Source organism: Falco cherrug, chromosome Z (genome assembly GCF_023634085.1).
Source record: "Falco cherrug isolate bFalChe1 chromosome Z, bFalChe1.pri, whole genome shotgun sequence".
Taxonomy (NCBI): domain Eukaryota; kingdom Metazoa; phylum Chordata; class Aves; order Falconiformes; family Falconidae; genus Falco; species Falco cherrug.
In genome coordinates, this window is record NC_073720.1 from 25652224 (window position 1) to 25675742 (window position 23519).

General features: G+C 37.7%; 1 protein-coding gene across 1 annotated transcript in view; it reads left to right on the forward strand.

Annotated features, from left to right (window-relative positions):
- DMGDH (dimethylglycine dehydrogenase) overlaps positions 1-23519 on the forward strand; it is a 44859-nt gene that overhangs the window by 742 nt on the left and 20598 nt on the right. Inside the window, exons 2-8 of the mRNA XM_055698390.1 lie at positions 1110-1275; positions 8236-8334; positions 9615-9779; positions 10235-10439; positions 17061-17309; positions 18494-18692; positions 23316-23485. Of these exons, the coding sequence (XP_055554365.1) occupies positions 1110-1275; positions 8236-8334; positions 9615-9779; positions 10235-10439; positions 17061-17309; positions 18494-18692; positions 23316-23485 (1253 nt within the window). The remainder of the gene's footprint in view (positions 1-1109; positions 1276-8235; positions 8335-9614; positions 9780-10234; positions 10440-17060; positions 17310-18493; positions 18693-23315; positions 23486-23519) is intronic.

The following is a 23519-nucleotide window of genomic DNA, read 5'->3' on the forward strand; positions in this document are numbered from 1 at the left end:
TGTGCTGGATACAGAAAACCTGTGGTGTCCAGTGCTCCCATTTGTTTTACTTCTCAGTCATTGCCACATCGCGAATAAGCATGGTGCGTATATTCCTCCTGCACTTGTGTTTAAAAAGTAGTATTTTATAAGATCTCCATGCATAATACATACAACTAATAGCCTTTATTCCTAAAGTGGAGGATGGGTGGAAGACTAGTTACACATTAGAAAGCCAGGGAAGTTGCAAAAGCAAGGTACAAGGAGGGGAGAGAGAAAACTGAGTATTAATTAACTATCCTGAAGAGACAGATACTGTGGTTTCACGGTAATCTGCACTGCTACTGTATTGAGAGGTCCTACCTTGTCTCACATCAAAAACAATGGCCTTTTTTTAAAAATTGGGATAGATTTCCTGATCTGGCTTGCCACTTGGCTGTTTTATGGATGGGGTGTAGAGAGGAGGATCAGATGAGATGAAGGAGAATGGGGCTGCCTATGGCAGCAGCTCTGGTTTATGCTGGCTTAAAGTGGTTGTGAAGGTGCAGTGTGGTGTGGTAGCAGGTGTGCGCCATTGACAGATACCTGTTCCTATAAGGTTTTGACTTCAGCGAAGTAGAATATGTCAAAATAGACAGAACATGAAAATAAATATTGTTTCATTGTTTATGAATGCACACACTGATGTAGTCTGCTGGCATTGGCTTTAAAAATTTATTAAGGAACCTTACTACATTGACATTTTTTAAAGACTTATTCTTTCTGTTCCATATACTATAGCACCTTTGAAAAGTCAGGTTTTGACACTGTCATTTTGGGGGTACAGTTTCTTATTGAGAAATAGGATCTACATGTAAGGGTATGTTGGACAAATAACAATGATTTAATATTGTGAGTGCAGGCAAACTTGCTTTGCTTTTTGTATTACTATTGTTTATGTATATGACCCTTTACATTTACTTTACAAGAAGGTAAGCATGAACACGTTAGGTTTTAAGTCAGGTGTGTCTAGACTCCCAAGGAGACATCAAGTTATATTATGATTGGAGCAGTGAACAAAAGAAATGGACAAAAGTGCAATTGTCTTTTTGTAACTGTCTGTAATTTTATTTTTTATTTTTTTTCCCCAGGAAAGAAACCCGATCTCCTTCCTTGGGGAAGGATAGAGCAGATACAGTGATCATCGGAGGTGGTTGTGTTGGTGTGAGTCTAGCCTATCACTTGGCTAAGGCTGGCTTGAAGGATGTTGTTCTGCTAGAAAAAACTGAGCTCACTGCAGGATCTACTTGGCATGCAGTAAGACATGTTTTGTTAATCTCTCAGATTAACAGCAGTTTATATATCTAATGGTAGTGGAAGTTTCATTACTTTATATTCCCTGGCTTTCCAGAGATCAATTATCTTGGTTATTTTATAGATACAGACTTCAGCACTGAATTATAGATTGGCTGTATGAGTTTTGAAAAGTTGGTTCAGCTGTCCATAGTACACTTTTCTCATTTGTAAAAATTGGGACAAATCCTGTATTTTGAAATTACTGGAAGGTAACCGTTAGTATGGTTATAGATTTTTGTTGACCAGATTTGGACTTTAAACTTTATTTTAACTTAGACTTTTTAAATTTCAGGTTTTATTTTTAAGGTAATTTAATTTATACTGCAGACTTTATCATTGGAGGTAGTTGCATTGGCATATATAAACCAGAAATGTGAATTTTGGCATTGTTGTATGTGTAATTATTTTTTATGTATGTGCCATCCTGAAAAAGAGGTGATTAAAAAGCAGCTTCAGTGTCCAGTTCTCAGAGAATATCACTGTCCCAGAAACTTATTCTTAGTAGAGACAAGAGCCTTCTTTCCTGCCACTGCTGACCTTACACAAAATCTTGGAGGAGCAAAGCTAGTAACAGTACACTCTGGGTGTTTTTTTAAGGCTGAATGTTTGTCTGTACTCGTAAGGAAAACAACTAAAAAGACATACGTGTGATAAAGGTGGGGTGGGGACACCTCCTGTAATAATGCTAATCACATGGACATATTGGTGCATGACATGCATGTATGTAATTGACATATTTTCTATGTCAGTGTCTGGAGTAGGTAGTGTAATGAAATTAAATAAAGCTTGTCACAATAACAGATGCTTTTTCCATTCATTTCCAGCTACGCTTAGATGAAATTGGGAGTATGTTATCGCTCTGTGTAGCACTATGGAAGAGTAAAAACTTAGCAATTTGCTGTCATAGAATTGCTCTGTTAATACAATAGAACATTTATGCAGTACTTGTAACTGTATTATCTGAGTGTCTTTCAGGAACAAATTAAGGAGAATGACTCGGATTGTATTTTATTTGTATTCTCATACTTCTCTCAGGGGAGGAAGTCTGAAGTTTGAAATACTTCATCTTAGTGCAGGTGTTTTGTATGTTTGTGGCCTTGTAAGAGAACAGAAGTAAAAAATGAAATTAAAAAAATCACAGCTTGAAATGTATAAGTGGGTTTATACTTCATTTTACTCAGTTTTCAGCAAACAAAGCAAAAGAAAACACATTGTGTAGAGTTAGGAAAAACAAAATTCAGTAATTACATCTCTGTTAGACAGTCATACCACAGCTGATGCAGTTCAGCGAACAGAGCACCACCACGCAAAGTGTCAGATCATGCGTCTTGTGTATTGAAACATAACTAAGAAATGCTCAAAGAAGTACTTTGACCTAAGTACACGAGTGAAGCACAGACTGAATTCTATCTACCCAGTGCATATACAGAACAATATGTGTTCAAAAAATAATAAAAATACCCTAATTGAATAAGAAACCAAAATCATGAATGGAGGGTGGTTACTAAATCTTTCCTTTGTTCTGGTTATACTCGCTGTCTCTAGCTTATTGCTTATAACTATGTAAAGCAACCTCTCCTTCAGTATTTTTGCCCTCACTTCTTAGTGAATGCAGTAATGGAGCAATGAGTGAAGAACTCTGTTTCAAAGGTAGGGAGGGACCTGAAGCACAGCAGAGAAAATGTCAGTACTGCTGCTATGGAGAGGGCTGCCTTGTGGCACCTGTGCAACAGGATTTGATGCGATTAACGTGTCAAGACACCTAGTTATGGGAGAGGTTGAAATGAGTAACTGTTAGGTAAACTACATGGGATACTGTCTGTTTTCATTTAACTCAGTATTAGAGTGCTGTGCCTGAAGATGAAGAAGTTGATAAATCTGTTTCAGATGATAAGGTCAAAACGGTGACTGTGAGTTCATTGTTATTCTAGGTACCATACATGTATCACTGGTTTCCTCACAGTGTTACAATACCAGATACAGATGAAAATTATATATTGTTAGCTCGTGAAATGGCACATAGTATATTGCTTGCAGTCACAAATGTTGAGAGTCTGGTTCAGACATTGCTCTGCTGTACCACATTTTCCCTCTTTCACAGTCCACTAAGTCCTGCCAGAGCTTGGGATCATGTTTCATATAGATCATATTCCTGCTGGTGTTGCTGCCAAAACTTTCTTCCACTTCTCAGGTCTGAGATAAATTTGGCTGACTTTCATGTGTGTTATTAAAACAGCACAGAAAATGTGTACATTTTTATATTACCAGTATTAAGAAGATATAAATAATAGAGCAAGTGCTGCTCATTTTTATACCTATGTAACTATGACAAAGTAGTGGTTATTATATATGTGTAGATTAGGTCAAGACCTAGCCTTTAAGAACTCTTGAAATTGTACTATTCTGCAGGTCAGATTATTTGCAGTCTCACTGAAACTCAAGGGACTGAACAAGGCATGTATGTAATTTACTCAGCAAATAGATTTTTCTGTGTTGTCACTTTTTTAAAAGGTGTTTTCTAAGAAAATGTTTAACATACTCTGTTATGTGATACTTTTGATTGCAACATGCAATTGATTTTGCTGCTGACAGTTAATAAAGCACGGCACAAAACAAATAAAATCTTGTTACAACTTGGCCAGACTTGCAAGAAGGGGGAATAGGGTGTAACAGTGTTCGTACTAATTTCCTCCAGAATGCTAATTTACTAATGGCATTAGTATAAAATCTGAAACAGATTGCAATAGAAAAAAACTCATGCATAAACATTTCAACTATAAAAATGCTTTAAAATCTCTGTCAATTCTCATAGCAAAGTGGCCATTCTTAAAATTATTTTCCCAGATTGTGTTCACCTACAATAACAAAATCTCTGTCTTACAAAAATATAGCAAAACCTGGAGTAAATTTCCTTCAAATACAAAAATGATTCACACTGGAACTCAGGAAAACAAGTAGATACACTGGGAGGCCATCAGGACCAGACAGAAAGCTCATGAGTGAGCTCTGGAGCAAGAATGCAGTACACAGGAGGTAGAAGCAAAAAAAGGCTACAAAGGGGCAATTTGGCAAAATTGTCTGGGCATGTGAATTGGATGTTAGGAAAACCAAAGATCAACTGGAGTTAAGACTTGTAAGGGACATTAAAGGCAACAAGAAGAGTTTCTACTGCGTTAGCAGCAAAAGGCTAAACGAGGGAACTGCGGGACTGTTGCTGAACGAGGTGGGTAATTTAGACACAGTGCACACTGCTAAGGCTGAAGTACTCAGTGCCTTATTTGCCTGAGTGTTCATTGACAAGGTTTCTCAGGCATCTGTGCTCTGAGCAGGGTTCAAGGAGAAGAGGAACTACCAGCAGTCAATGACGATAAAAGCAGGGATTACTGGGAGAGCTTGACTCATGCACATACATTGGACCAGATGGGCTGCATCCAATAATGCTCCTGATGGCATTGCAACGCTACAGGTGTATCTCACCTTTGAAAGTCTGTGGAGATTGGTGGAGGTGTCCAGCGTTTGGAGAAGGGCATACGTATGCATCTTTTACAAAAGCAAAAGGGATGAGCAATGGAGCTAAAGGGGAAAACCATGAAGCGAGTCTCAGATCTGGGCCGATAAGGGAGAAAAAAGGTGATTTGGAACAGTCAGCGTAGATTTGCCACGTGTAAATCACATCTGACCAAACCTGATTGCTTTCTATAATAAAATGAATTTATACACAAGGGGAGAACAGCTGATGTCACTTGCTTAGATTTTAGCAATTTTTAGACACTGTCTCCCATAATATTCATGTATTCCACTTCAGATGTTATGGTTTGTATGGCTGGACAACTACATAGTTAAAAGACTTCCAATAGTTGGGCTCACAGGGTAGTGGTTAAGGGGGTCATACTCTACCCAGAGCCTGAAGATGGGTGCAGTGTCACAGTGGTCTGTGCTGGGACCCATCTTGTTTAATATTTTTATCAATGATCTGGAGTAGATGATGAAGTACATGCTAATCAAATTTGCAGACTTGGGAGGGCCAATTAGTACACTGAAGGGCAGGGCTGCCTGCTGAGTGACCTAGGCAGGACTGAAGGAGAGGAACTTTATTAAATTTAACAAGGACAAATGCAAAATTCCATGCTTGGTGATGGAAGTAGTGCAGTCTCTGTCCTTGGAGATTTTCAGGACCTAGCTGGAGAAAATTTTGAGCAACCTGGTCTGATCTTGTAGCTGACCCTGCTTTGGGTATGGGGTTGGATAGAGACCTCCTGAGGTCCCATTCAGTCTATTTGTTTTATTGTCATTATTTTATAATTCTATGATCTTAATTTTTATATAGTCCAGTCGGGTTATAATTGTCTCTCAAATGCATTCCTGAAATCAGAAACATTCATTATCAGAAGCCAAAAGACATCAAATGTGTTTAAAATTCTTTTCTTCACTTAAAAATGTCAGAGAGAGAAGTTTTTATTTAGTTCCTGCAATTAAATGCTCTTGAATGTGTATGGTTTTGTAGCTAACTTGCAAGTGATTTGTGGTTCATTTGGTTCAAAATGACTTTAATAATAGTGACCATGAAAATTGAATTTCCCTACATCTGGAAAATATATTACTAAATTTTGAAAAAAAACCCAGTAGACCAGAAAATGTTTACATAAATAAAAGAAGACAGTAAAAATAATATGACATGACAAAATTTGCAGGTACAAGAAATTAATTACCTATAGGTATCGTACATGGCTACAGAACTGTAAACATTCCAATGCCTAATTTATTTCTTTATTCTCTATGCACAGAAAAAAGGCCCTTAGGACTTACATTTTCAGAAACAAACAACTTTTAATTACAAATTCTGCAGTGAAACAGCCCTTGGTTTTCACCTGAGGTAATTAAAATATATGTGTCTACAACATATATCAAATGAGATGGAAACCGCATTTGGTCAAATACTTAGTCTCCAGCAGTGTCCAGTATGATGATGATCCTATGTGATAATAAGGATTAGCAGTATTTTTCCAGACTTAATGTAGCCCAGGGACTTTCTGAATGCAACATGCCTGCTTTGTGCTTAGTGTGGCTATTAGCAGGTTTATCTCCCTTCTACAGATTTGTGTCATCATTTTTTAAACTCAGATTGTTGAGTTAATGAAGAATACTGAACATATTTAGGGAACTAGACCTAAATTTATTAATAAAATACAGGAACAACTCAAAAATAGAATACTGGTAAATTATTAATTTTTCACTTTTTTCCATTGGTTTATTTTGGCATTTCAGTGATGTGGTACACAAGGCTATCATATATAAACGTGTAAGGTATCAGAAAAATAAAATTCTCACAAAGAAAGGCAGGAAAAGTTTCTAAAACCTCGGCTAGCATAAAGACATACAATAAGTAATGGCAGACAGTTATCATGCTTTTGCTCTGAAGATACTGAGTACCTGTCATCTCAGGCAGTGAGTATGATTTATATTTTTTGACGGAAATGGTATCTGAGTGTAAGCCATTTGTTAAGAGCAATTTGAAGCTAAGTGTTTCTGAAGAAAGGGGTCTGGTCTTAAATGTGAAGCTGCTCCAAGAAGGATGGGTCAGAGGAGACCATGGTTTAAAAAAATAAGGATGTGTGATTTAATTCATGCAATATATGTTGATACTAATTACAGAGAAGTGTAAAATTTAGTAGGTTCTTAGCATAATTAAATTAGTTTGAATTAAAATGCATCTTAAAAGACCACTAAATCTTGCTTTTGTTATCCATATGTATACTGTTATTCCACTGCCTTTAAAAGTTAAAGCTTTAAAATATGTAGCACAGAACAGATTTGACAACTTAAAATCAAGAATAGTTAATGTAGATGCATACTAGGCAACCTAGAAACTATCAAAATCTACTCTATGTGTTACTTTACACCTTTATATTTCCTGCTGTGGGTTTTTCTCAGAACGGCAATGAACTCAAAGGTGTACTCTGGCGTCTAGCTCCCTTGAAAGCAAATTTAATCTATGAATAAGTTCTGGTTTAGTTAGCAAAATATGCACTATATAAATAAAGAATTTAAATCAGTGTAGTTACACATCTTGAAAAGCTAAAATAATTTTCTATTTCTGTTGTCTCACTTGGAAGAAGAGTTTAAGTGAGGTGTCAAGTTCAGGAGATACAAAGACATATTCTTAACTTCACTAACACTTTAATTCTGTTTTTTTAAAGTGCTTATTGTCTGCAGTTATGAATGTCGTTAGATTGATGCAACTGTCTCTACTGTAGGCAGGGGAACAATTTCCTTAAATATGGAACAGGCTGTAGTATCTTCTTGGTTTTACCTTTGCATGAACCCAAAGTGTCTTGACAGCTTTCTAAAGCCAGACCTGGTAAAATGATGTGCAAAATACGTAATTTCTTAAGCTACTTCAAAAATGCAGCAGCAATTGCTCTTTATGACTTCTACTGCGCTGCTGTTCATGCTCCAGTAAACTAGTAACTCTTGTGAAGATCTAGTCTTTGTCAAGGTTTGGTTTCTCTCCCATTTCTATTTGCAAGAAGGAAAAGATCCTTTTATTATAAAAGATACGAGATATATAGAGATAATCAGTTGATTTAATTGATCAGGAATGGAGTTGTGTGTCTCTTCCAAAGATTTGAAACAGCTGAATAATTTAAGGAAGAAAAGAAACCATAGGAGAGAACAACTGCAACAGTATCATGGGTTGACAAATTTGATGAGAAAAAACAGGTGGAAAAACACGTGTGCAGAGAACAAGAATGCCATAAGTAGGGAAAGGATTTTATTTTTAATTTTGTAGCAGTTGGTGCTGTCCATGTGTTTCTTTTCTTTACACTATCTTGACAGTTCCTTTTTGAATGACAGTTGGAAGGAGGAAAAGAAAAAGCTGCATTTCTAATCATATTTCCATGTTCCTATTTCTCACTTAAGGCTGGTTTAACTACTTATTTTCATCCTGGAATAAACCTGAAGAAAATCCATTCCTACAGCATCAAACTCTATGAAAAGCTAGAGGAAGAGACTGGACAGGTAATCTCCTTAACCTTGAAAGTATTAATTCAGATCAATACTAACCTTACCAATACTCTTACAAAAAAGTGTGGAGTTGTCAAGCTGTATATGTTTGCGTTCATGGCTATCATAAGGCTCCCTTTTTTATTGAAATACATTCTCCTGTCTGCATACCTATGCTATACTCTTGTGCTTAGTCACTAAGTGTTTTAGATGGTTTCCCAGGTCCCTCTAAAGTTTAAGAAAATGGTTTTCATAAAACATCTCAGAAGCTCAGCAAGCTGAGAGCCTGCAGCTTTACTTGGTAAGGAATTAAAATAGCATCAAGGATCTGGAATGAATGGATTGATTATGATACATTCCTGCTTTAAACACATCCATTGAAAAACTCATATGATATGATGCTGTCTGTACTTGAGAAGATGGCTGCAATTCTTCCCATCCCTTTCAGAGATGTGTTTTTATTTAGTGACTTAAGGAATGGGTATGCAGAGAAACACAGGAGTTATCTTTTTTATCTGGCATCAGTCAGCCATATAGATTTCATCTACTGTTTCATGCTTGCTTCAGACTGCAGCAGAAATTGCACGGTCCACACTGTACTGGTCTGCAAGCTTGATAAATATAATGAAATGTTTTTTTATTCTTTCTACTGCCCAGCTAGATGAGATACTACAAGTTATCATTGTGAGTTCCACTAAAAGACTTATTCAGCCATATTTATATCCTTTGATGTAATATAGAAAATGTGAAGTAAATAGTGTATACCAGAACATGAGCATTTAGTGTCCACCTATGTAAAGACTTCTACTTTATTAAAAAGACAAAAAAAGGTGTGTGGTTATTCATTGTGTCAATAAAGGTGCTCAGTCAGTTACGGATATGCTGCAGCATCTCAATAGAAAATTATGGAGGTGATAGACTTTAATGTAAACTATTTTATATTTATTTTTGAGATTTATCAGGTTCTACTTCTGGAAATGTTATGAGCACATAAATTCAAATATTAATCAAATCTTAATAAAAATAATAGTATCATGACATTCAAGAAAAGGTTTTACAACTGTTTTGAGGATAGCATGTATGAACCTAGGAAGTTAATTTGGTAACTTTTTAAAAAAAATTATATTCTCTTGTTTACATCTAAGCCCTGTTCCTTCAAGAGCACCTAACTTACTCGAATCTCTTTTCAGTGGTGTTAGTGGCAAAATTCCTGTAGACTTCCATAGTGTAGGAACATACATTTATGGAGATAAAAAAAGGCTCTTTCAGTAATTCACTTTTGCTCTTTGTTTTAGGCTGTGGGGTTTCATCAGCCTGGCAGCATCAGAATTGCTTCAACCCCTACTAGGGTCGATGAATTCAAATACCAAATGACTCGTGCTGGTTGGCACCCAACAGAGCAGTACCTAATCACGCCTGAGAAAGTACAAGAGCTCTTTCCCTTATTGAATATGGATATGGTAAAGAACCTAATTTTTTGAAAAATAACTTCCATTGCAATTAACTATTGGTCTATCAGATATGTAGACATAAGTTCTGTTCCCTTTATACAAATCGTACAAGAAATTCTTGGTTTCCAGTGAAAAAAAGATGCATTATAATATAAAATCAGACTCACGTGCATTTTAATGCATAATGTTTGCCAATGTGCATATTAGTCATTAAAATATATATAGTATTATAATATTAAAGCTTGTAACTGTTCATTGCATGGGAGAACTGGGCAATTTTACTTCCTTAGACCTTTGTTAAGTTGGAAAGCTGTAGCCCTGGTATTATTATATATTTTGAACATTTTTTTTTTTGATTACCTGAAGGTTTACTGCATTTAAAAAAGGAAGTGTTTTTTTAAAAAAATCATTACTTTTGATAAATATTAATTTATTTCATTTTGTGATATTTTACCTCCACTTAGGTTTTAGCTGGCCTATATAACCCTGGAGATGGTCATATTGATCCCTATTCTCTCACTATGGCCTTAGCTGCAGGAGCCAGAAAATACGGTGCCCAATTAAATTACCCAGTCCAAGTGACTAATCTGAACTCCCGATCAGATGGGACATGGGAAGTTGAAACTCCACTTGGAATAATTCAAGCAAAGAGAATTGTGAATACTGCAGGTAGGATTTAATGTAAGCATTTGTATAGTCTTCAGATTTACAAACTAGCTGACATGGTGTGGATTAGAGGGGTAAATAGTATATTTTTGAATATTCACTTGGTTTGTGATAAAATGTACTTTGCACATACTACTTTACAGTATTGGGAAAATTTAGCTCTTACGTTAAATTGTCCTTGCTTAGGCATCAAAAATACTTCTTTCTGGCTTGTCTCCAGTAGTTACTAGTCAGGCTGTCTTGTTAGATTTTAATAGCAGAAGAGACCTTTACTGGTCTACAGTACGTTGTGTAGAAGAGAGGCTACTGTCCATGCATATTGTCCTCTAAATCTTACGAAAGCTACTTAGGAATGGAGATTACGTGTAAAAACGAAGTATAAATGTCTTCACTGTTTTTTTCAACGAGACTGAGGATTTGCAGCAAGTGAGATAGCCCTGTCTATTTCAGTATTGTCTTTCTCTAAGATTTAACTCTATCCACATATCCTTGAAACAGAAGATGTTTATTGCCCTTTGAGCAGTATTTTAAACATGCACTTGGATGAACAATATATTTTTTTCATGTAACGAAAATTTCCTGAATCAAAGGACTTGTTTTTACATATGTAAATTTTATTCTTCATTGTGTTAAAGAAGCCAAACTGATGTTTCTGCTTCAAAGAACTTTTGGGCAAGAGTCCTTTGGATTTGTGTTTGTTTCCCTAAACAAGCTGATAGATCTAAAAACCTGTATGCAATTCACTTAGTTTTATGCTGCTTTATACAAGTTATAGAAAAATATATTACTGGTCAAACTGTTGGCATCTCCTATGTGAAGCGTGCCTTCTACTTCATAGTAGAAGACTTTCTTCTTTCAGTTGTTTGAAAACATGCTCAATATTTACCATTTGAATGACATTTTTGCAGGCTGTTGTCTCAAACTGACTCATACCTGCATTTTTAGGGCATGAGTCTTTCACACATCCCATCTCAGTGAACGAATAATCAGGCTTCAGTAGGAAGCTATGATGGCTCAAGTGGACTTTCTCTTCTTGCTCAGATGGGACAAGTGAACTGAGAGCCAAGGATACGTCTCTATAATTCCTTTCTACATTTGTGCAGTGGACAAGAAAAAAAATCTGTTTCTAGTGCAAAACAGACAACATGAAGAAGTTGAGCAAGACAGGGACTCTTCTTGTTGGTGGGTAGAATAACCATGACTGACAATTGGATTTATAGTAAGTTGGACTAGAAGAGGAATAGACTGCGACAGTGAAATGCCTGGGAAAGGTTCCTGGAGGTGGTTGGGAGCACTGACAGCAAGTGGAATGCTTATGTGCTAGAGGACTTGCTGAAGAAGGAACCTGAAACTAGGAGCAACTGTGAGGATGGCAACAGTGGGGATGCCACCATGGAGAAAGATAGTGGAAAGGGATCTGACGTGTTTCATTAAGGGAACTGGAGCTGGAGCTTCTTGGACAAAAAGATTGAGGAAGGATACTTGGGGAATGGTTGTGTGTGAAACTGCATGAAAGACTGGCGGAGTAGCAAGGGAGATGTAGGTGGGAGTACATTGGAAGGAAGAGAAGGAGTAGGACAGGATTTGCAAATGAGAGAGACTGGCTTGCAGACAGAGGTAAAATAGCAGAAGAATGACGTTAGGACTGGAGTAAGAAGAGTTTGAGAGAGCAGAAAGGAAAGACAGGTATGGGACAAGCAGGGATGGGGAAGGCAGAAGACTGGGATAGAGAGAAGTTTGGAGGGAATGGGATAAAAGTGCTGAACTCTGAGAGGCTGAGCTTTACTGGGTGACCTTTCTTTCAGTGTCTGTGATGTAGACAGCCCCATGTTAGATCATTCCAGGCTTTCAGTAGAGACTAATTGGGAAACCCGTTGAAAAGTGTGCTTTCTCATCATATGCCTCCCAATATGTAGGTGATCACTTGCTATTGCTATATGCCAAGCTAAAATAGTAGGGATCTAAAAAAGTTCACCTTAAGGTTCTAAGCATGCTCATGAGTGCCACATAATGACATTTTGGAGAGAGACGGGACTAGAAGGGTTCAGTATGCTTTTTCGAAAGCATTCAACCACACAAACAGGGAAATCAAATTAAAAGAATTTTACTTAGACCACAAAGTCAAGCACTTAGAAGATGAGAGGCATCAATATTTGACTGCCTTTGGACTCTCAGTTCATGGCTTTCAGGCATGAATTATGGGACAGCATTCAGTTACAAAATTACAAGCTCTCTTACTAATAGGATCCTTATGTCATTTGTTACTCACTATGGATATATTGGTCTGGGAGTGATCCAAGATTATGGAATGAGAAGGCAGCTCTTTTGGCAATCAGACTTCTTATTTAGACCACAAACTTCTAGGCACTCATTATTCCTAACTATTGACTTTGCATCATATAGCTGAAGTATCACAGATGTAGTAATTTCCTTATTTTTGTAGTGTAGTTATCTTTCTTTGGCTTATGTATCAAGCTGACATTAGGCAGTTTTCTAGTAAATGCTTTTCAGAGTTTGTTTGCAAAAATTAGAATGCACCCTTGTGATATTTTCATCTTTATTATTTAATAAGTTATTAAACCAACAATATATTTAGTTCATTCTCTTGTGCGGTTAACTGTTAAGCCAAAATGAACATTTGAAGCACATACTGCTTAACATTCTGGCTAAGGATGTGAAATCAATACTGTATAACACATACATCTTACAAATATTCTCTCAGCTAACATTCATTCTTATTCTCAGCCTTGCCTCATTCCACCACAGATCATGACTGGTATAATTCAGAGCTCATGTTTTAGGCTCATGTTGCAATACTAGCAAAGAAAAATATATCCAAAGGCTCTTTACATTCTCTCTCCCCCCTCATCCCCCAACAGACATCTGCTGTGGAACTGGAACAAACTAGATTCAACCAATCTTTAGCTGTTCCTTATGTGAGATTTCCATTTTGGAAGAAAGCAGATGCCTAATAAATAATCCCTGGCGTGAACTAACTGGTACTGAGCCTGTTGAAGTGATTTGCAGCCTATGTATAATGGAATGTTTGATTAAAGTCTGCAAAAATAATGAATTTAGTTTATATATACAGTATGTGTGTGTATATAAGCACGTTTGCAGACGTGTAGATACTGTATATACAACCATTTATATATAGATAGTAATGGCAGATTTTCTTTTTTGAAAACAAGAGATAGCCTGCTTACATAGTTCAGCAGATATGCTAAGAAATACCACCACTAAATATTTTAGCATCAGATGTTTGCAATCTCTACGATTTAATCTTCAAAAATATCCTAGAGATATAATTTATGTCTTCATTTATCTCTACTATGTGTGATAGGACTTGGCATCTGCTTCCAATTATAATTTTGATTCAGCGAATGTATTATTCCTTTTGCCATTTTTTTGTTTGTAATAGCTTTTGCACATGCTTCAAAAACTTTGAAGAAAGAAATTGTAGTATTTTTCATTTAGTAAATGTTAGCTGTTGTTACTTTAAGCAATTAAATAAGCGCTTATAATAAATTATTTTTTAGGAGTATAAAATATTTAAGGTTTGATTTTGAGCAAACCTAAACTATTTGCCTTTAATTCAAAAGTAATTTAAGATTAGCTGTGTTTGTAATGTACTTCTGCAAATTTAATGGCTAAGAAATGTAACATTATTTTGAGCGAGACAAAGTTAAGTTTCAAAGACCTAAAATTAAGTCTTTAATTTAAGTTTCAAAGACCTAAAATTAAGTCTTTAATTTAACCATTTTTATTTTCCTTGAGGAGCTTGAATATGTTTGCTCTTTATATTTTCCTACTGATTCTGTTTTAATGAGTAAGCAAAAAATTGTATTTATTAGAAGCACACTTCCAGAGCAGTATTTCTTTTCCAAATATGTCTTTAAGTCCAAGCAATTTTGGCAGGAAGGCAGTGCATGATACTAGAGATGGAATTTTCTGCTACTGCATCTTTCCTTCTCCTCTGTGGAACATTAGCTTACCTTACTTTAAGTTAATTTTCTTTGTAGGTTACATGGAAATGCCCAAATCAAAAGAAGTTCTGTAAAGATTGTTAACCTCCACTTAAATCCACATTTTTTTTGTCATGGGTAATGGAGGAAACCCTTGCAGATGTGCTAGAAATTAAACTTTATTACATTTTTTGGTTGCTTTTTGTGTAAGGGAACATAAATCAGGTTTCAGTAGCTTTGAGGATGTTTTGGATCACTCGCCATATGAGTATGGTGTGATCTTCCCTGAGCAAATTTCACTGACCTAACAAGCGTTCTGTCGGTAAGCCTCCTGCAAGTGGTGAGAGTGCCACTAAGAAGCAAAAGCCTTACATACGGTAAGTGCAGAACAACAGGTACTGGTTTGGCAGAGGCTTTTAATTGTGCAGATCTCTCTATCATTATCCTGGAATTCCTGCTCCCTTGCTTTAGCTGTCTGCAATTGTGAACTGAGTCGCCACAGAAAACTTCTCCCTCAGAAACTTCGCATTTTTAAAAACTGCGGGTGTTAGACCCAGAGGCTGGTTTGTGACATTAAATAAGAGACTGAAGGCCTTCCTGGTGCGGGGAAATGGCACAAGGCCAGCACAGCCCAGCTCAGCTCTCCCAGCTCCCTGGCTTTATGCCATGCCAGGCACGGGAGGATGTATTCCCAAGGCAATGTCAGCAGGCAGCGTGGGCTGGCTGCTCCCCGTAGGACGAGGAGCCAAGCACAGTAACAAGGCTGGCAGGGCCGGGGCTGAGCCAGCAAGGGCTCCATCCTGCAGTGCACGGGGGAGGCAGCAAGGCAGGCCCAGGACCGGCAGCTGGGATCACCCCACAGTCCAGATCTCCAGACAGGCTCGTGGGGATGAGGCACAGGCAGATCAGCGATGATGCCAGGCTGAGGCTAAGCCAAAAAGTTGATCCACAGGTCAGGAACACGTCTGGTGACGGTAACCAGGGTCAGATGCTGGACAGTGATCAACAGGCAGCGCCACAGAGAGACAAGACTGGGCTGAGGTCAAGCTGGGAAGTAGTCCACGGATCAGGGTCTGGATCAATGTCGTCCATGGCCAGGCACAGGCACGGTTGTGACAGAGCTGTAAACAGGCACACCTGCAATCAATCCAGCTCAGACAGGTTCTGAAGGTCCTGAACTGACCTGAGGTGGGGCTCCTGGGCCCATGGGCAGGGGTGTGGGTGCAAGTCCCAGGTGAGGCTGTTCAGGGCCATTAATGCCTTTTAATACCCTCAGGGCTCTGAGGGATAGATTTTGACCAGATCTTAGGAAGTATGCAATTTCAGAGATAGGTGGGAGCATTTGGTTAAGACAAGTAAGCTGCAGGAAAGAAGTTGTATGTTAAAGTAGGCGCCATGAGTGTAAGTTCCAGGAGAAGGGACAGCTGTGTCAGGTAGCAAATCTTGCTGCAGATATATTTTCATAAACAGTTTGGAGTCAACTGGTTACACGACCTGACTTCAGGCTGATCTGCCTTCTTTTCCTGGGTCACATACAGCACATCACCTTCTATTTGTAAGGCCCTGCTACCTCTTCCATTTTGCATTTCCCCGACCCTCACTGCCAGACTCCCCTAAAACTCCTGCTTCATTGGATTTTTCTCCTTCATTCCCACTTATGAGACCTTTGATTCAAGGAGTCAGGAGAGTGGGGCTGAGGGATGTTCCAAGCTTCTTAGAGAAGCTGCCATCCCAGTCGTTTGTATCTGTGTGATTCCCAGGTCTGTATGCTCCAACCCCACAGCAAATATGAACCATGATGTAGACCCCAAACTAATATTTTTGGCATTTATGTGGCTTCCACTCCTTGACTTTTGCAAAGGTACCTCACTAAGTGAATGTGTCTTACCAGCTTACCCTTAGCAGAGAAGAACTAGGTCTTCTGTAACTTATGCCTAGTAGTGCACGTGAAGAACCTTGAGCAGGCTTCAACGAGCAGGGAAATTGTTGCTTGGATTTTCTGGTCACAGGCTGTATCAGAACTTTTAATGGAACAACTATGGCGGAGCACACTGACTGTTCACTAATACAAACATCATAATGAATTGATTACTATGTGAGAGACATAATTATTATGAGTCACATGATGTATGCAAAAGAGGAGCAGCTGTCTGCTGTTGCTCTCTCTAAGTTGCTTTATTGGGGTGTTAGGACTTGACTGCTGTCTTGGGAAAGCATGCTAGCTCTTTTGGTTGATAGGAAGAGGCTAGGATAACACCTGTGGTGTGAGCTAATGTATTCTAATTTTTCAGTGTCTTGGACCTTGCTAGGACTGCATTACAGACCTACTTTACTGAAATAAACCATTTGGTTTGTGGGACTGTTAATTAAATTATCTTCTCAACTTTTAGAAGCCTAAGTTGTATTTTACCTATTATAGTTTTTAATACCTATATACTAGAATAATATATGGTAGTATAATTAAGAACAAGGACATGGAATTATGGAGGGAAAATTATGCTGGATAATATGAAAAATAATTTAAAAATCTAAAGTATGGGGAAAAAAATCTTTGTCACATTCCATAAAGTGCAGTGCTTCCTGCAGATGTCTTACTATTATTTTCCATTCACTGAAATTACTGTTTGAATATTTCTGTGTTGGTTTTTATCTTCTCTAGGCTTCTGGGCCCGTGACATAGGCAAGATGATTGGCCTGCAACACCCTCTCATACCTGTTCATCATCAGTATGTTGTGACATCAACTATCCCTGAAGTGAAAGCCCTAAAGACAGAATTACCTGTGATTCGTGACTTAGAAGGATCATATTATCTAAGGCAAGAAAGGGATGGTCTTTTATTTGGACCATATGAAAGTGAGGAGAAGATGAAGCTGCAGGACTCATGGGTAGCAAATGGAGTCCCACCAGGTAATTAAGAACATTACATCTTTAAAATTGATAAGCACTAGCACACATTTTAATGTGTATAAATACCATCCTGTTGTGCTGCCATATGTAACGGAAAATAGAAAATATTTGCAATGCAGGATTGTAATGCAGAAAGTTTTTTTCAAAGAATAGTTGTAATCAATGATGAGTGAATAGAAATAAAAAGGTAAAATAAAAAAAAACTACTTGAGATAGGCACAAAATACACATCTATAACATAGTCTTACCCAACTCTCTGAACAGATACTCATGTGTTTTGATTAGATGCAGTCACCAAATCTGTGTTATGTAGCCTTTTGGAACTGAATAGGCATTTTTTTAAGCTACAGTTCTCTCCAGCATACTGACAGAGGCTCTGGATTTCTGTTGTTCCCCCAGAGATAAGGTGGTTGTCTAATAGGAACACAGGTATAGTAAAGATATGTCCTAGATGAAATGCTATGCTCAGATATAAGTGCAAGAGAGCTGTAGTTTTGTATTGCATTTTTGTACAAAAGCATCCTAACTGTGTCATACTGCTGCTTATTTAAAAAAAAATAAAGTAATTGCTGTGTTATATCTAGGCTCCAGCTTTCCATTCACTTCTAGACAGAAAGCTTTAAGTCAATAGTGTTGCTGTTTTAAAAAAACACATCTCCTGAGGAAAAGCAGTCAGCGTTGTTGGGTTTTGGATTGTACTGCTACAGCTTCCTGAACTTACTGCAGTTAAAGTAGTGTGAAGTCCCTCTACAGAATGATGCTCAATAATGCTTAGAGCCCAGAATGAAATGTGAAATATGTCCAGGAATTCACTAAACACCGTGGAAATCATAAGCCAACACAGGCAGTATCTTTCTTCCTCTCCCCAAATTGTTGGCATATTGAGAAAAATAAGTGGGTCTTACTTTCTCCACTTCCTTTCTACTTCATTGTTGTATTTGCATGACCTTAGGGTTAAACAAATATGTATAAAGAACAGTGTAACTGCAGTGACAATAAACTTGATCATTCAGGTAACTAGGGATTTGTGCATGCCATTTTCCTTATGTAGGGTGGCAAAGGCTTGAACATACGCACTGATGAATTCTATATAACTTTGATATGTGTAGATTGCACAACTGTATTTAACATGTAAGTACTTTCAGTGTAATGAAGTTTATAATAAGTGTTGAACGTTTGTGCAGGTTTTGGAAAAGAACTTTTTGAGCCTGATTTAGACAGAATAATGGAGCATATTGAGGCTGCTATGGAAATGGTCCCCATTCTGAAAAAAGCAGACATCGTAAACACAATTGCGGGTCCTATCACCTATTCTCCAGACATTCTTCCTATGGTGGGACCACATCAGGGTGTCAGAAATTACTGGGTAGCTATTGGTTTTGGGTGAGTAAATTCTTCATGACTTTTGACTGTCATATTGTTAAAATGGCAGTCAGCTCAAGCTTTGCACATTTCTATGGTTTTGAGGGTTGTTTTGCACATACTTTATGTAAAATGTAGTTTGAAATAGTCTTAATTACCACTGCCTACATAATAGAAGCTTATCCTTCTCTATTATTTCTTCATAACTCTCCCTATTTTTTCAGGTTGTTTCCTCCTCTTATTCTGGAGGCCAGTATCTGTGACACTTTATGAAGCAGCAAGAAATGGGTGGTACTTGGTACTGTCTGTGCAGCAAGCTGAAATCATAGAAGTGCTGGGTTTTACAATATACTTTCCAGTTCATTTTACGTATTGCTTTGAATTACATTGTATTCAACAGATATTTGGTGTATGCAGAAACTGGTGTCACGGAAGTAGGGCAAGAATGAGTGGTACAGGGAAAACTTTTGGAAGAAGAGTTAAAGGCATACTAAGCAGAAGGCATTGGTACCATACTGGTTGACTGCTCTAGGGATAGGAACACAATAATGGTTCTGACTATTGAAGGTTGAGCTGAAAAATTATATTGCTGGGTGTTGGAGGAAAGCAAATGAAGAGGGTGGTGTGACAAGAGGAATGGGTGTGTTACTGATATCATTCTCCTGCCCATTATGATATTTTCTTTGAATGTGATGTATATCTTATATACTCTGGTAGCACTGAAGTTGGTGGTAAAACTCTAACCGACTTCTACTTAATTGTCTTAGTTTGACCATTGATTCAAGATGGATAGAATGGACTGAATACAATTCCAGGCACATGTTATTGAACACGTTCTGTTTACATTGTTTTTCCAATTGCCTAATTTGCTGTTCAAAATCCAGCTAAGCTTTTTCCAGTTTTCTTTCAATCCAAACTAAACAAACCCTCAGATCATAAGATAAGGCAGTATTACTAACATGCTTTCTGAGGCCCTCAAAATAAAAAGGTTTGGTAATTTTGCAATGGTTCATTGTGAAACGTATTCACCTTTGCTGCTTGGATTTAAAAAAAAAATGTTATCTTTTAGTAACATTTGCAGAACTTATAGTTACAAAAGTGGTTTGCCTAGTCCTTGTTCACCAAGAAGACTTTTTTAAGTTCATTACTCTGCTGCCAGACTTTGGAGTCTGTTTTTCTTCATAGATGCCAACAGGAGCAGAATCAGAGTTCCATATAGGGAATACCGAAGACCAGTGTTACATGTTTCAGTTTCTTTAAACAACTTATTTCAGGAATTTGATTAATCTCTAAATGTTTAGGCACAGATCAAAATTATGTTGTTGTCATGGGATTGCTTTGTCTGCTTTTCAGGGACTTTTGACTGTTCTATGGTACTGGGTCACTGCAGTGTTTCTACGAGTGTTGTAATTTTTTGTGTGCATTAGCAAATCCTTATCTCATAGTCAGCTAGCAGGGACATTGTGACAGAGGACTTAGTGCCGTTAGCTCAGAGATTTTTATTATCTAAAATTAGCAGCTTGCTAGGCATTTTAATGTGCAAAAAAGTTAATAAGTATAGTTAGCAGAGCTTGTAGCACTGTTCATTGTTAAGGTTGCTCAATGCTTTCCATGTTCAGTTACCTATAGCTTTGAAAAAGTTAAAGAGAGTAGGCTAGAATTTTATTCAGTAAAGTTTAAGTCAAACCAGTGTAACCATTCCAAAGAACAAGATTATTGGAAGGTATGTTGTTATTCTGTGTTAAGGTTTTTTGGGTGAAGTCTTTCTTTTGAAAAGCTCTAATCTCCCCATTTTCTGAGAATGAACATAACATTTGGCAGAAGTGACCTTTCTTCCAACGATACAACTTTCTACCATTCCTCACAAAATATGTTCAAGAGGCCTGTTCACAAGCTTTTACGTTACAGCTCATAAACACTGAATAGAGACTCACTAAATCTTGCACTAAGGTTCCTGCATTTTATCTAACATAGGATTATGCAGCCACAGTAGATTTCCTGCAGAAATAGGGTAGAAAAAGTATTAAACCTGGGACTAAGACACTAGAAGAGGAACCATGGTGTGCAGGGACTCATTTCCTAGGAAAAAGGAGTGGAATGAGTCGAAAATTGGTGAGAAGCAAGGACTCATAAGCAAATAAGATACAACAACAGGACAGGGGCAATGGGGAACATAATCTGGCAGGGAATGGAAGGAGAGAAGAAAAACAGGTAAGGGCAGTTCACGTTCATTAAGGAAATTTTCTCTGAATCCTCATAATGAAGACTGAGGTTCCTAAACTGTACCACTCTTTACAGCTGCTTACAATATCCTATCCCTGCATAGCATGTGTTTCATTTCTGTGTAGCAGAACTGTAGTGGGTATATTAATACAATCAGCTTTCCATTACCTGAGGTAATAAGGGATTCAAGTACCCTGCATAATTAAAATCTCTGATAACGTAGGCCCAACTAGGAGCACCAAAATCAACTGGTTGTACAGAGTCTGTGCTGCAAAGCTCTGCAGAGTGCAGAGACCATTCAGCGCAGATGCTGCACCTGTAGTAGCAACTTCGTGTTGCAAAGCAGCTTCCCAAGCTGTCTTGCCCCTGGAGTTACCCTGCCATCAGCTCAGCAGTCTTCAGCTGAAGCTAAAAAACTTAATTGCACTTGGTCTGCCACTACCCAGAGTCATGCAGTGGTGCCTGTGCTGTGCTCCCCTGTGACTTTGGCTGCAGTGAATGGTGCAGGGAGACTTAGACTGGCTAAAACTTCTTCTGAAGCTGTTCTTGAAGGCATCATAGCCATGGTCACAAAACTTGTACCTGTGAATAACTAAGAGTTGTCTAATTAAATTAACACCAGTAATGGCTAACTCTTCAGTAGTACTTGCAGAGTGGCAGTTTAAAAGCACCCATCCAAACTGCACCAGCTGTGGTGATAGATGCTTGTGGCTGAGAGTCTGAAGATTTGTGCTGAACAGCCTAAAGGAAAGTGTTTGGCAGAATGACTTCATGTACTCAGCTGTTAGATATTTCTGTTTTATTTAAATAAATAAACAAATTATGGATAAACCCCCACTATATCAAAGTAATCTCATGAATATTATGAAGTCAGGCATTCTACAAGTGCCACAACTAAATAGTCTGTGTAACCTGAATTCATTCATCTTATGCATATGCATTAGCATTAAATGTTTACTTCATTTTTTCCCCATAAGATCCTTGCCCATTTAACTGAAGACATAGAATTCAGAGTGAAAGTTGACAAAGTAATTCTTTTTAGCTTCACTGTTCCATTTGAGTGTCTGTGATTTAATTGCTGCATGCCAACCTAAACGTGGTTTTGGACAGACTTACTAGTTCTTCAAGGACTTTTCTGTTGTGCTTATTGGAGCATTTCACAAATAACTAAGTATTTATTTTCATGTCTTCCCTACACAGAAAGCTATTTTGACACTTTTTTGTTTATTCATGGCAAACTAATTCACAGAGGCTTTAAATAACTTGGTATTAATAATTATTTGTGATTAAGCATTTCAGTGTCAAATCTGAGATGTCTATAATCTAGCATTACATGGTACTGTTTGGTCATATGTAGACTGAGTAGTGACATACACATATGGCAGCACAACAAAGTTCCTTGTCCCCAGTTGTTCAATTCTAGTACCCCACAGAAGCGCATTTCACACACAGCTTTTTCCCGGTAGATGTCAAGATGTCAAGCATTTTGAAAGTTAGAGTTATGTACACAATGTTTAAGTAAGAAAACCTCAGATCTGTCACTTCATAACTTTTGAGCATCTACCTGTGCTGTCTGGTGTGCTTCCTTATAATGTAGGTTTCTAACGAGATCTCTACAGTGTGATCCTTCACACACTCGTTATGTAGAAACAGGACAGGCTTTTGCTACAGACTGGTAACAGAAAATTTCTACATGTTTATTTTTTTAGCATAAGCTTTCTGGAATGAGCTGTCTTTGTAGTTGTAGTGAACAGAGAAGGTAATTCAGGTGAGAAAAGGCAGCTTTCAAACTCTAGCACCACCACAAGTCTTCTAGTTTTATCCCCAGTTCCTCTACATACCCAGATTTTCTGTGGAGCAATATAAAAAGCACTGGGGGTATTTCAACTTCATTAAAGCTGTCTCAGTAGTGTTGTATCCTGACTGTTGCTGCTGTTGCTCTTGTCGCTGTAATGTAAATACTTGCTGTAGCTGCCGGAATGTCTCAGTCTGGTTTTCAAATCTGAGTCTGGTTTAGTCAAACCTGATGGAATAAGAAGTTTTCTAGGACTAGAAAGTGTATTTCATGGGTATCAGAAGTTTGAGAGCCTTCTTTAGTGTTAATTGTTAAAGATTTATAATGTCCCTGGAAAAGACTGCTAAATTCTGAACTTCAGGGAAAGAAAGAGCTTGCTGTAATCTTAAGCACCCCAACTGTGTATTACCAATGACATTCTGCTGCTGACAGTGGTACAGTAGAAGTATCTGCCAGGAAAGTATGTAATCTTGGAAAACAAGACAAAACAGAACAAATGAACAAACACATAAAAACCAGAGAAAAAAATAAAATACTTCAGGGGGTGTATTAGTAGTATATGCTAGTACTGATTTTTAGAACAACAAAAAAGACTTGGCATTGCAGGACTTTTTTTTGTTTTTAAGATATGGCATTATACATGCTGGTGGCATAGGAAAGTACCTCAGTGACTGGATTCTTGAGGGGGAGCCTCCATTTGACCTGATAGAATTAGATCCCAACCGCTATGGAAAATGGACCACCACAGAATACACAGCAGCCAAAGCAAGAGAATCTTATGGTTTTAATAACATTGGTAAGAAGGTATTTTTTAAAATACATTTATATCC